This window comes from Salvelinus alpinus, chromosome 32 (genome assembly GCF_045679555.1).
Source record: "Salvelinus alpinus chromosome 32, SLU_Salpinus.1, whole genome shotgun sequence".
Taxonomy (NCBI): domain Eukaryota; kingdom Metazoa; phylum Chordata; class Actinopteri; order Salmoniformes; family Salmonidae; genus Salvelinus; species Salvelinus alpinus.
In genome coordinates, this window is record NC_092117.1 from 30134744 (window position 1) to 30148577 (window position 13834).

General features: G+C 44.4%; 2 protein-coding genes across 2 annotated transcripts in view; one reads left to right on the forward strand and one right to left on the reverse strand.

The window, feature by feature from the left end:
• Window positions 1-11269, forward strand: LOC139562526 (polyunsaturated fatty acid 5-lipoxygenase-like). Its single transcript, XM_071380274.1, has 9 exons — window positions 1-150; window positions 542-714; window positions 919-1065; window positions 4201-4404; window positions 4546-4632; window positions 5113-5291; window positions 6402-6523; window positions 7291-7455; window positions 11244-11269. The coding sequence occupies exons 1-9, from the start codon at window positions 72-74 to the stop codon at window positions 11267-11269; spliced, it is 1182 nt and encodes a 393-aa protein (XP_071236375.1). The 5' UTR covers window positions 1-71.
• Window positions 11270-12850: 1581 nt separating this feature from the next.
• Window positions 12851-13834, reverse strand: part of LOC139562527 (collagen alpha-1(XIX) chain-like) — a 241821-nt gene continuing 240837 nt past the window's right edge. The window contains exon 52 of the mRNA XM_071380275.1: window positions 12851-13294. Coding sequence (XP_071236376.1) covers window positions 12851-13294 — 444 coding nt within the window. The remainder of the gene's footprint in view (window positions 13295-13834) is intronic.

Genomic DNA, 13834 nt, shown 5'->3' on the forward strand with positions numbered 1-13834 from the left:
GATAGAGAACCTGTGTGTGAACCAGTTGTCCTTTCCTCCCCAGGATAGAGAACCTGTGTGTGAACCAGTTCATGCACATGTTCCAGTCCTCCTGGAATGACTTTGCTGACTTTGAGCGGATCTTCGTCAGGATCAAAAACACCATCTCAGGTGTGTGGTCTCTGTTTTCTCCATAGAATGTGGTCACTGTTTTCTCCATAGAAAAGTATCTTTCAGACAAAAGTTGTTTTTTTCATGTCGTAAGTCTCGTGGTTGTGGTTTGTCAGACGTTGTAAGACCTTATGTAAGACCGGCACTATACTAGCTGTTTCTGCAATCATACTTCTCCTCTCCTCTCCTCCTCCACTCTCCTTCTCTCTTCTCCTCTCCTCCTCTCCTCCTCTCCTCTTCTCCTCTTCTCCTCTCTTCCTCTCTTCTCCTCTCCTTTTCTCCTTTTCTCCTTTTCTCCTTTTCTCCCCTCCCCTCCCCTCCCCTCCCCTCCTCTCCTCTCCTCTCCTCTCCTCTCCTCTCCTCTCCTCTCCTCACCCTATTCCTATCCTAGAGTATGTGATGGAGCACTGGCAAGAGGACTTTATGTTTGGATACCAGTACCTGAACGGCTGTAACCCAGTGATGATTCAGAAGTGCACCAAGCTGCCAGAGAAGTTCCCCGTTACACACAACATGGTGGCAGACTGTCTGGAGAGAGAGATGACTCTGGAGGAGGAGATCAAGGTAGAGACTGAACCCATAGAGATCCTATTAAATTATTCTAATTCCTAATTCTTGACATGTCACATGTCACCTGCACGCAGTTGTGCAAGCATATACACATGCATGCACACATCACATCCACTCACTGTACCTGTGACAAAAGACATACACACAAAAAAGGATAATTCTAAGACATTCACCCCTTGTATTACGTGTTGTTTGCAGGCTGGTAACATCTACCTAGCAGACTATGAGTTGATGGAAGACATCAGTCCCAACAGTACAGACCCCTGTACTCTACAGTACCTGGCTGCTCCCATCTGTCTGCTGTACAACAACAGCCAGCGCAAGATCCTGCCTCTGGCCATACAGGTAGGCTACTCTGTGTGCTTAGAAAAATACTAGGGAGCCGTTGGCTAGTGTTAACCCTAGCCATTAGCCAAATAGCTCAGCTGAACAACTGTTTGTGTCATACTAGTGTAAAGTTTAAGTCCTTTTGTCAATTGTTATAAGGGTCGTTCCACAAAATTAGTGGCTTTTGCATCCCTTTGATATCTTAAGTAGAAACTGTGCACAAATATTGCATAAAAATGTATAAAAAAGTGAATAAAGGCTTGCTAAAGTGTCCCTCTGTCAACCCTTTATCACTTCTAGGAAGATTTTAACCAACTTAATCCCAAAAGTTATCAAAGTTTCACCATCATTGTAAAGCCCTAGTTATTTTGTTGCTTTGATAGTCATTTCTGAAGATTATTAGTTATTTAATGTGAATAGTGATTGGCTTGGGGGTAGAAGCTGTTTAGAAGCATCTTGGACCTAGACTTGGCGCTCCGGTGCCGCTTGCCGTGTGGTAGCAGAGAGAACAGTCTATGACTAGGGTGGCTGGAGTCTTTGACAATTTTTAGGGCCTCCCTCTGACACCGCCTGGTATAGAGGTCCTGGATGACAGGAAGCTTGGGCCCGGTGATGTACTGGGCCATACGCCCGGTGATGTACTGGGCCATACGCATACGCACTACCCTCTGTACCAGGCAGTGATGCAACCCGTCAGGATGCTCTCGATGGTGCAGCTGTAAAACCGTTTGAGGATCTGAGGACCCATGCCAAATCTTTTCAGTCTCTTGAGGGGGAATAGGTTTTGTCGTGCCCTCTTCACGACTGTCTTGGTGTGCTTGATCCATGTTAGTTTGCTGGTGATGTGGACGCCAAGGAACTTGAAGCTTTCAACCTGCTCCACTACAGCTTCGTCGATGAGAATGGGGGTGTGCTCGGTCCTCCTTTTCCTGTAGTCCACAATCATCTCCTTTGTCTTAACCAGGTTGAGGGAAAAGTTTTTGTCCTTGCACCACATGATCAGGTCTCATCGTTGTCGGTGATCAGGTCTACCACTGTTGTGTCATCTGGAAACTTAATGATGGTGTTGGAGTCGTGCCTGGCTGTGCAGTCATGAGTGAACAGGGAGTACAGGAGGTGACTGAGCACGCACCCCTGAGGGGACCCTGTGTTGAGGATCAGCGTGGCGGATGTGTTGTTACCTACCCTTACCACCTGGGGGCGGCCCGTTAAGAAGTCCAGGATCCAGTTGCAGAGGGAGGTGTTTAGTCCCAGGGTCCTTAGTTTGTTGATGAGCTTTGAGGGCACTATGATATTGAATGTTGAGCTGTAGTCAATGAATAGCATTCTCACATAGGTGTTCCTTTTGTCCAGGTGGGAAAGGGCAGTGTGGAGTGCAATAGAGATTTCCTCATCTGTGGATCTGTTTGGGCGGTATGCAAATTGGAGTGGATCTAGGGTTTCTGGGATAATGGTGTTGATATGAGCCATGACCAGCCTTTCAAAACACTTAATGGCTACAGACGTGAGTGCTACGGGTCGGTAGTCATTTAGGCAGGTTACCTAAGTGTTGTGTTCTTGGGCACAGGGTCTATTGTGGTCTGCTTAAAACATGTTGGTATTACAGACTCGGATAGGGAGAGGTTGAAAATGTCAGTGAAGAGACTTGCCAGTTGGTCAGCGCATGCCCGGAGCACACGTCCTGGTAATCCGTCTGGCCCTGCGACCTTGTGAATGTTGACCTGTTTAAAGGTCTACCCACATTGGCTGTGGAGAGCGTGATCACACAGTGGTCCGGAAAAGCTGGTGTTCTCATGGATGTTTCAGTGTTATTTGTCTCGAAGCGAGCATAGAAGTAGTTTAGCTCGTCTGGTACACTCGTATCACAGGGCAGCTCTCGGCTGTGCTTCCCTTTGTAGTCTGTAATGGTTTGCAAGCCTTGCCACGTCAAACGAGCATCGGAGCCGGTGTAGTACGATTCGATCTTAGTCCTGTATTGACGCTTTGCCTGTTTGATGGATCGTCGGAGGGCATAGCGGGATTTCTTATAAGCTTCTGGGTTAGAGTCTCGCTCCTTGAAAGCGGCAGCTCTAGCCTTTAGCTCAGTGCGGATGTTGCCTGTAATCCATGGCTTCTGGTTGGGGTATGTACATACGGTCACTGTGAGGACGACGTCATCGATGCACTTATTGATGAAGTCAATGACTGGTGTGGTGTACTCCTCAATGCCATAGGAAGAGTCCCGGAACATATTCCAGTCTGTGCTAGCAAAACAGTCCTGTAGCTTAGCATCTACTATGGTCTATTTATTGCCTTACCTCCTCACGCCATTTGCACACACTGTATGTAGACTTTTTCTTTTGTGTTATTGACTGTACGTTTGTTTATTCCATGTGTAACTCTGTGTTGTTGTTTGTGTCGCACTGCTTTGCTTTATCTTGGCCAGGTCACAGTTGTAAATGAGAACTTGTTCTCAACTGGCCTACCTGGTTAAATAAAGGTGAAAAAATATAACAAATCTGCTTCATCTGACCACTTTTTATTGACCGAGTCACTGGTGATTCCTGCTTATATTTTTGCTTGTAAGCAGGAATCAGGAGGATAGAATTATGGTCAGATTTGTCAAATGGAGGGCGAGGGAGAGCTTTGTATACATCCCTGTGTGTGGAGTAAAGGTGATCTAGAGTTTTGTATGTCTCTGTGTGTGGAGTAAAGGTGATCTAGAGTTTTGTATGAGTCTCTGTGTGTGGAGTAAAGGTGATCTAGAGTTTTGTATGAGTCTCTGTGTGTGGAGTAAAGGTGATCTAGAGTTTTATATGTGTCTCTGTGTGTGGAGTAAAGGTGATCTAGAGTTTTCTTTCCCTCTGGTTGCACATTTAACATGCTGATAATTTTTGTTTTTACCTCTTGAGATGGGAAAACGTGTTTTTTATCAAGTTGAACATGTGCTCTTTATGACAGAATGTTAAAATAAGTCAGAAGTTCGTTACACTTCTCGAAAGGCACCGAATTGATGGAACGACCCATACGCTTACATCACATGTTTCTTCACCATCTAGTAAAACATACTTCTCCTCTCCTCCTGCCATTTTCTTCCTCTCTCTCTTCCTCCCCTTCATCCTCCCCCTCCTCATTCTCCCTCTCTTCCTCCTCCTCCTCCTTTCTGTCTCCTAGCTGGGTCAGACTCCAGGCAAGGACAACCCTATCTTCCTGCCCAGTGATGGTCAGTATGACTGGATGCTAGCTAAGATCTGGGTCCGCTCCTCTGACTTCCACATCCACCAGACAGTCACACACCTTCTGAGGACTCACCTGGTCTCGGAGGTGTTTGGAGTGGCCATGTTCAGACAGCTTCCTGCTGTACACCCTGCATATAAGGTACACCAACTACACGTCAGTCTGTGCTTGAGTTTTGTTCCTGCTAATGTGACTGAATAGTTGATTCATTGATAGGTTAGTTATATATTTACTGATTGATTGATCGACTGGTTGACTGACTGATGGTCTGTCCTACTCTAGTTGCTCCTTCCTCACATTCGTTTCACCATTGCCATCAACACCAAGGCCAGAGAGCAACTCATCTGTGAGTTTGGCATCTTCGATAAGGTGAGAACGTGTGTGTGTTTGAGAGTGAGAGTGAGAGAGACAGAGACATAGACAGATTCAGTTAATGTGTCTGTCTCTCCTCATGCCAACAGTACAGTTAATGTGTCTGTCTCTCCCCAGATCAACAGTGCTGTTTATGTGTCTGTCTCTCCTCAGGCCAATGGTACAGTTAATGTGTCTGTCTCTCCCCAGGCCAACGGTACAGTTAATGTGTCTGTCTCTCCCCAGGCCAACGGTACAGTTAATGTGTCTGTCTCTCCCCAGACCAACGGTACAGTTAATGTGTCTGTCTCTCCCCAGACCAACGGTACAGTTAATGTGTCTGTCTCTCCTCAGGCCAACGGTACAGTTAATGTGTCTGTCTCTCCTCAGGCCAATGGTACAGTTAATGTGTCTGTCTCTCCTCAGGCCAATGGTACAGTTAATGTGTCTGTCTCTCCTCAGGCCAACGGTACAGTTAATGTGTCCGTCTCTCCTCAGGCCAACGGTACAGGAGGTGGAGGTCATGTTGAGATGATCCAGAAGGCCATGAGGTTACTGACCTTCAGATCTCTGTGTTTCCCTGATGCCATTAAGGCGCGCGGGGTGGACAGCCCTGAGGACCTACCCTACTACTACTACAGAGATGACGGGAACAGGGTCTGGGATGCCACCAAGAGGTCAGAGGTCATATGGGGGTGTATGTGGGGGGGGGGGGACCAGACCAATCACCAGGAAGAGATGCAAGGCGGTGGCTAACCCTCACCCTAGCTTCATGTCCACACACTGGCTCAACCCTCTTCCTAGCTTCATGTCCACACACTGGCTCAACCCTCACCCTAAACCTAGCTCATGTCCATACACTGGCTCAACCCTCACCCATCTTCATGTCCACATCATTGATCAACCCTCACCCTAAACCTAGCTTCATGTCCACATCATTGATCAACCCTCACCCTAAACCTAGCTTCATGTCCACATCATTGATCAACCCTCACCCTAAACCTGGCTTCATGTCCACATCATTGATCAACCCTCACCCTAAACATTTACATTTAAGTCATTTAGCAGATGCTCTTATCCAGAGCGACTTACAAAATTGGAAAGTTCATACATATTCATCCTGGTCCCCCGTGGGGAATGAACCCACAACCCTGGCGTTGCAAGCGCCATGCTCTACCAACTGAGCCACACGGGACCAAACCTAGCTTCATGTCCACATCATTGATCAGCCCTCACCCTAAACCTAGCTTCATGTCCACATCATTGATCAACCCTCACCCTAAACCTAGCTTCATGTCCACATCATTGATCAGCCCTCACCCTAAACCTAGCTTCATGTCCACATCATTGATCAACCCTCACCCTAAACCTAGCTTCATGTCCACATCATTGATCAACCCTCACCCTAAACCTAGCTTCATGTCCACATCATTGATCAACCCTCACCCTAAACCTAGCTTCATGTCCACATCATTGATCAACCCTCACCCTAAACCTAGCTTCATGTCCACATCATTGATCAGCCCTAACCCTAAACCTAGCTTCATGTCCACATCATTGATCAGCCCTCACCCTAAACCTAGCTTCATGTCCATATCATTGATCAACCCTCACCCTAAACCTAGCTTCATGTCCACATCATTGATCAGCCCTCACCCTAAACCTAGCTTCATGTCCACATCATTGATCAGCTCTAACCCTAAACCTAGCTTCATGTCCACATCATTGATCAGCCCTAACCCTAGCTATTATTCTAACCCTAAGCCTACATTTTCTTTTGACCCTAGTTTTGTGTGGGACGTGGTGTGTATCTACTACGACAGTGACAACACAGTACAGAAGGATGAGGAGATCCAGGCGTTCGTTAAAGATGTCTGCAGCTTTGGGATGCAGGACCTTGATTGCTGTGGTGGGTACAAACACATAATAACCAACAAACACTACAATGGCATAGCCTGCTTTAAAATATTTGAGTTATCTGCAATACAAATACATACTTCTTATTTCTCTGGATTGTGTTGAAAGACGTAGCTGACCACGCAGTAACATTATCGATATTTAGCTATGCAGACACCCTTGTATACAGACATGTACTTAACTTTTGAGTTGGCCAATAGCCTCCCTGTCAGGGACTGGTTAGTGGCTCACTGATGGAACAAGTGTCAAAATAAACATCCTGTGTTGCGCCCCAAAACTTGTTAAACATCCTGTGTTGCGCCTTTTTCTTAACTTGGCGTTAAACAAGGGCTGACCACTGCACTCTATGGCTCCCGAGTGGCGCAGCGGTCTAAGGCACTGTATCTCAGTGCTGGAGGCATCACTACAGACCCTGTTTCGAATCCAGGCTGTATCACAACCGGCCGTGATTGGGAGTCCCATAGGGCGGCGCACAATTGGCCCAGCGTCGTCTGGGTTTGTCCGTTGTAGGCTGTCATTGTAAATAAGAATTTGTTCTTAACTGACTTGCCTAGTTAAATAAAGTTTAAATTAAAAATAAATAAATAAAATGACAAGGACTCATTCAATATCACTATTTTCAATATTTTTTTTATATTTAACTCTGCATTGTTGGAAAAAGACCCGTAAGTAAGCATTTCACTGTTGGTATTCACCTGTTGTTTATGAAGCATGTGACAAATAACATTAAATTGGATTATATGGAAACTTTTTCTGCAGAGTTTCCCAAATCCCTGAAGACACGTGAGGATCTCACAGAGTACCTGACTGTCATCATCTTCACTGCCTCTGCTCACCATGCTGCTGTCAACTTCGGACAGGTAACATTTAGGGCTAGATTCAATCAGATTGACATCTGCATAGCGTTGTTTTGGCGGTCTAACTGTAGGTCTGCTAAATTACTAAAATGTTGATGTAAAAAATGGTGTTGGAGGTGGAACAGCATTAGAGCTGTGAAATCTACAAGCGGCTCACTGCGTCACCTTATCAAGGACAGTGCCGTTGGATGCAGTGAAACCACACTTGACTATAATTCCATGCAGCTGCGTTAAAAGTGTATGCAACCACGTTACAAATTCAAACACTCAAATTAGATTGATAGGCATAAATCCCCCCATCCAAATTAACATGAAAACATGCATTAGCTTAATGATGATGTCTAACATTGATAGAGGTTACACTTTCTAGTGACGGTTTTTGAACTTCTAACGCAGTAGAGATCATAAGGAAGTGGTTTGTAACTTCTAATGCAGTAGGAATCATAAGGGAGTGGTTTGTAACTTCTAACGCAGTAGGGTTAATAAGGAAGTGGTCTGTAACTTCTAACCCAGTAGGAATCATAAAGGAGTGGTTTGTAACTTCTAATGCAGTAGGAATCATAAGGAAGTGGTTTGTAACTTCTAACGCAGTAGGGTTAATAAGGAAGTGGTTTGTAACTTCTAATGCAGTAGGGATCATAAGGGAGTGGTTTGTAACTTCTAATGCAGTAGGGATCATAAGGGAGTGGTTTGTAACTTCAAAAGCAGTAGGGTTAATAAGGAAGTGGTTTGTAACTTCTAACGCAGTAGGGATCATTAGGGAGTGGTTTGTAACTTCTAACACAGTAGGGATCATTAGGGAGTGGTTTGTAACTTCTAACCCAGTAGGAATCATAAGGGAGTGGTTTGTAACTTCAAAAGCAGTAGGGTTAATAAGGAAGTGGTTTGTAACTTCTTTTTTTTTATTTTTTTTTATAATATGTTTATTATTTTCCAATAAAAATAAAGTAAAAAAGACAGCAATACAAACAATGACATTCATTGTACTGTTGAATGGGATGGCCAGTTTAGAGGACAAAACAAAAGTTAACTCACACATACACAAAATAAAACAAAATCCTATTAGGTGGTACATGTATAAGAAGACAGCATATAGTCATTACAAGCAGTGTAGTTCAGCCAAAAATAAATATTGAGTGGAGTACAGCACAGAGTAGCAGCAGATCGTCAGCCCAGTTATGAAGCGGGGCTAGACCATTTATCCAGTATCGGCTGCCATATTTTGTAAAACAATGGACTTCTATTGGAGGTGTTGTATCGAATCTTTTCCATATGTATTACATTCCCTAAATCCCGTAACCACATTTCAAAGGTAGGTACAGTCTCCAATTTCCAAAATTGCAATATGAGCCTTTTGGCTAATAGAGTACACAGAGAGACAGCTTTCCCTTCCTGGTTATTCCCATCAACTGTACCAAACAGAGCGATCAATGGGTCTGGGGCTAGAACTCTATCAAAGGCCTTAGATAAGTAATCAAAAATGAGAGCCCAGTAAGCATGTAATTTAGGGCATGTCCAGAATAAGTGGGTCAACGTCCCCTCATCCTGCTTGCACCTCTTACACAGTGGTGAGGTGTCCGGGAATATTTTATGCAGTTTTACTTTTGAGTAGTGTAACCTGTGTATCACCTTAAACTGTACAAGGTTGTGTCTGGCATTCACTGAACTGTGGTTTATATTCCTGAGAGCTTCTATCCAGTCCTCATTTGAGATTTCTGAACCAAGTTCTTGTTCCCAAGCCCTTTTAATGGTGTCTGTGGATACCTCTATGTGGGCCTGTAGCACATCATACAGTCTAGAGACCGACCCTTTTGAATGGGGTTTGACAAGTATCAAGCTATCTAATGTAGGACTATTGGGCTTAATGCCATACTGTGGGATATGTGTCCTTAAGAAATTCCTGATTTGGAGGTATCTGAAAAAATGTGTTGTTGGCATGTTGAACTTTGCCTGTAATTGTTGAAATGAAGCTAACTGACCATCTATGTATAAATTACCAATTGTTGTGAGCCCCTTCTCCCTCCACTGTGAAAACACCACATCATCCAATGCAGGGTGGAAAGCATGATTCAGGCTAATCGGGCTGTCTATGTAAACAGTGGGTATGTTAAGAAAATCCCTAATCTGTTTCCAGATCCTAAGCGTATGACAAATGACTGGATTGGAGTCATAAGTGGGTTTTTTCACATATGATGGGCTATTAACAAGTGCAGGGAGTGAGGAACGTTGACAGGAGGCCTGCTCGATCAAAAGCCATGAAGGCATATCCTTCTGTCTCATCGCAGGTAAACTTTCCCTCCAGAAAGACACAATGTTCAGATTAGCAGCCCAATAATACAGTTTGAAGTGAGGAAGGCCAAAGCCCCCCTCTATCTTGTACTTGCATAAATGCTTCTTTGAAATTCTGGCTGCCTTGTTATCCCATAAAAATGGAGTTACTATTGAATCCAGTTTCTTAAAATAGCTTTGTGGTATGAAATTGGGTAGACATTGGAAGAGGTAAAGAAACCTGGGTAGGACAACCATTTTAATAGCGTTTATACGACCAACCAAGGAAATAGGCAGAGTTTTCCAGAAATCTATATTTTGTTTAAGCTGATATATTTTCATGTCCCAATTCACTTTCAATAGCTGGTCAAGGTCTCTTGTCACTACAATGCCAAGGCTTGTGAACTTGTCCCTCACTGTTCTAAACGGGGTAGATTGCAGAAATTGCATATCCACAGGCCGTGATATTGGCATCAACTCACTTTTTTGCCAGTTTATCTTGTAGCCAGAGAAGGAGCCGAATGTGTTTATCAAGTTAAGTAATGGTGGAATAGAAGTTTTAGGCTTAGACAAAAACAAAAGAACATCGTCTGCATATAGGGAAATTTTGTGCTGTGTGTCTTTTATTTTAACAGAAGCTATATCGGCACATGCCCGAATGCGAGTAGCAAGGGGTTCCATGGCTATAGCGAAGAGAGCAGGCGAAATAGGGCACCCCTGTCGGCACCCCTTGAACAGGCGGAATGACTGCGACATTTCCTGATTGGTCACAACGGACGCCATTGGGTGTGCATAAATAATTCTTATCCAATTAATAAATTCCTTTCCAAATCCGAAATGCTCCAGAACCGACATCATATACTTCCACTCAATCTGATCAAACGCCTTCTCTGCATCAAGAGCTATTACCACTGCCTCAACTTTATGATCATGATACATTACGTTGAAAAGGCGTCTCAAATTGTAGTATATATGTCGGCCCGGGATAAAACCTGTCTGGTCAGGGTGTATGATGTCGGAAATATATTTTTTCAATCGGTTTGCCAATATCTTTGTCAACACCTTGTTTTCTATGGGGAGTAACGACACGGGGCGATACGACGACATCTCCATGGAATCTCTATCTTTTTTCAAGATCAGGGCTATTGTAGCCTCATACAGTGTTTGCGGGAGTTTGGTATTTTCTTTGGATTGTTGAAACATTCGCAGCATAAGTGGAGATAGACTAGCGCAGTACTTCTTATAGAATTCTATTACATATCCATCGGGCCCAGGGGCCTTGCTGTTTGGAAATTGTGCTATCGCTGTGTTAATTTCATCTAAGGTTATCCCTGCATCGAGTGCGGCAGCTGCCCCCCTGTCTAGTTTAGGAAGTTCACATTCAGCGAGAAAGCGTTCCATAGTTTGTGGATCAGTAGCATCGCATTTTGATTGGTATAGCTCTGAGTAAAACTGCGCAAAGCATTTATTAATGTCCTGCGGATCTGTTACTATTTTACCCTTCTTGTCTTTTATTTTGTGAATAGCTCTAGATGCTTGTACCTGCCTTAGCTGTCTTGCTAATAATTTATGTGGTTTGTCCCCCAGTTAAAAATAACTTTGTTGCGTTCTAGCAAGTAAAGAGCCCACCCGTTTCGAAAGGATGGTATTGTATTCATACTTTAACTTTGTGATCTTCTCAAGGACTGTATACGAGGAATTTGTCCTAAAAACGTTCTCCTGTTCCCCTAACTCTCTTTCAATTTCTCTCAGCCTAGTATTGGCACGTTTCTTCCTCTCTGATGTATAAGAAATAATGTAACCTCTAATCACCGCCTTTAGAGATTCCCAAAGGGTGGAGTCGTCAACATCCCCCGTGTCGTTAGTACTGAGGAAAAAGGCAATCTGCTCCTTCAAATACTGACAAAAAGCCTCATCTTTCAACAGGTATGCGTCTAAGCGCCACGATCGCCGACCTGTCGACATATTGTCGAGTTTCAGCACCATGGACAGAGGAGAGTGGTCCGTAATTAGAATGGGGTGATAGGTAACCGACTCAGCTGCTGAAATTAGTTTGGAGTCCAACAAAAAATAGTCAATTCTGGAATATGATTTATGAACTGATGAAAAGAAAGAATAATCCCTGTCTGTTGGGTGCGTCAGTCTCCAAATATCGACAATGTTAAGGTTTGTCATCAATGTATTTAGACAGACACTGGCATTTGATTGTTGAAGTGACCTTGATAGCTGTTTATCTAAAAGAGGATCTAACGTACAGTTAAAGTCACCTCCAACAATAACACTTGTATCCGAGATATTTGGTATGGCCTTAAATACCCTTTGAAAAAATAATGGATCATCGAAGTTGGGTCCATATAAATTGACCAAGGTTATTGGTTTTGAATTCAGTGTACCAGCCACAATAATATACCGACCATTAGGATCTGAAATCGAGGTTGAGTAAACAAAAGGAATGTTTTTCCTTATCAGGATTGCTACCCCTCTCGCTTTTGCATCAAAGTTAGACTGGTATATCTGACCGATCCAGCCGACTCGTAGCTTGGCCTGCGCGGAGCGTTTAATATGAGTTTCTTGAAGAAGCACTATGTCAGCACCCAGTGATTTAAGATGAGAAAAAACCTTAGCTCGTTTCACGACATGCCCTAATCCATTACAGTTCCAGCTGACTATCTTTATTCCACCTGGTCTACTCTGTGCTCGGTCACTATGTGGCATTTCTTATTTTAAAGCAAATTGCTGCTGTCAAACAAAACCCTGAAGAAAAACGTCCCGCCGTGCGGGAGCTTGTCATGCCACCTGTACTAATAAACGTGAACATAAAACACAGACCCCATCCCCCCTCCCGTCCCTCCACCCGTCCCTTTACTGAGTGACTTCCCCAAACGAAGCGCTCCTTGACTAACACACAAACCTTAGGGTGTCTAGACATAAAGCTTGAACTAATTCGTCGTCTATAGATGCTCCGCATATAAACTAATATTAAATAACACTTAACTTAACTCTCACGTTAGGGGGTGAGTGGCGTTAAAACATGACATGCCAAACAATGCTATATTAGCCACAACATCTCACCTATCATATAAGTCCCAATTTCTGATCTTCTGATCGAAAAGACATAGGCCGGAAATTCAATTCACACACATTCCTGGCCTGTATTTGGCCATTTAGCCTGCTGGCACAGCCGTTCTGTATCCTCAGCCGGGGAGCTTGCTTGTCAAGAACAGATCGGCCTCTTTTGCGTTGTCAAACGTACGTGTTGATCCCTCGACTGTCACCTTAAACCGGGCTGGGAAGAGGAATCCATATCGGATGTTGGCCGCCCTGCATTTGTTGCGTACCTCATCATACTCTTTCCGTTGGTTCCTCACCTCCAAGGTAAGATCTCGGTAGAAAGACACCCTGGCTCCGTTGTAGTTAAGGGGGAACTTTTGACTAGCCAGCTTGAGGATGAGATCCCTGGTGTGGGGATAGTGCAGCCTTACAATGAATGGCCTTGGTGGCCCGCCCTTGGCCGGCTTCGTTGCCTGTGCTCTGTGTGCGCGGTCGATCAGGATGGCCGTTTTGAAGTGTTCACTCCCCAGCAATGCCGGTATCAGCTCCGAGACAAATTCAGTGGGTTTCCCTTTCTCAGTGTCCTCCTGGATCCCACATATTCGGATGTTCTGGCGTCTTGAATGCGACTCGAGCATTTCCAGTCGGGCCTTCAGGGTTTTGTTGTCATTTTTGAACGTTGCGCACTGTTTCTCTATGTCCTGTAGCCTGGCCTCGTGATCGATTGTCGTCTGCTCAACCTCGTGCACCCTTCCCTTAGTTGCCTTCACAGTTTCGGCCAAAGTCCCAATACTCTTTGAGATATCAGCCAACCTTGTGTCCACCTTCTTGCTTAGTGCGTTTATGGCAGCCAGTATGTCACTTTGAGTAGGTTCTGTGGGGAACTCTTGGAAGCTAGCCTCTTCAGCTAGCTCCTCGTGGGTCGGCGACGTTGAAATTGGTTCGTTGTCTATCTCATTCCAATTATCTTGTTTAGCGCCCCCTTTTTTGTTGCCTTTTCCTTTTTTCATATTTGTTTGAAGTTATAGGTTGTGAGAGGTTAAGATAAATATTAATTTGTTTCAAAATTGAGCGGAGCTCTAGCAATGCACGTCTACTCCATAGCACGCTCTCTAGCGCCCCCCCGG

Coding starts and splice junctions, on each gene's coding strand:
- LOC139562526 (XM_071380274.1), top strand. CDS start 72: ATGCACATGTTCCAGTCCTCCTGGAATGACTTTGCTGACTTTGAGCGG. Junction 4,405..4,545: donor CTGTACACCCTGCATATAAG/GTACACCAACTA, acceptor GTCCTACTCTAG/TTGCTCCTTCCTCACATTCG. Junction 4,633..5,112: donor AGTTTGGCATCTTCGATAAG/GTGAGAACGTGT, acceptor GTCTCTCCTCAG/GCCAACGGTACAGGAGGTGG.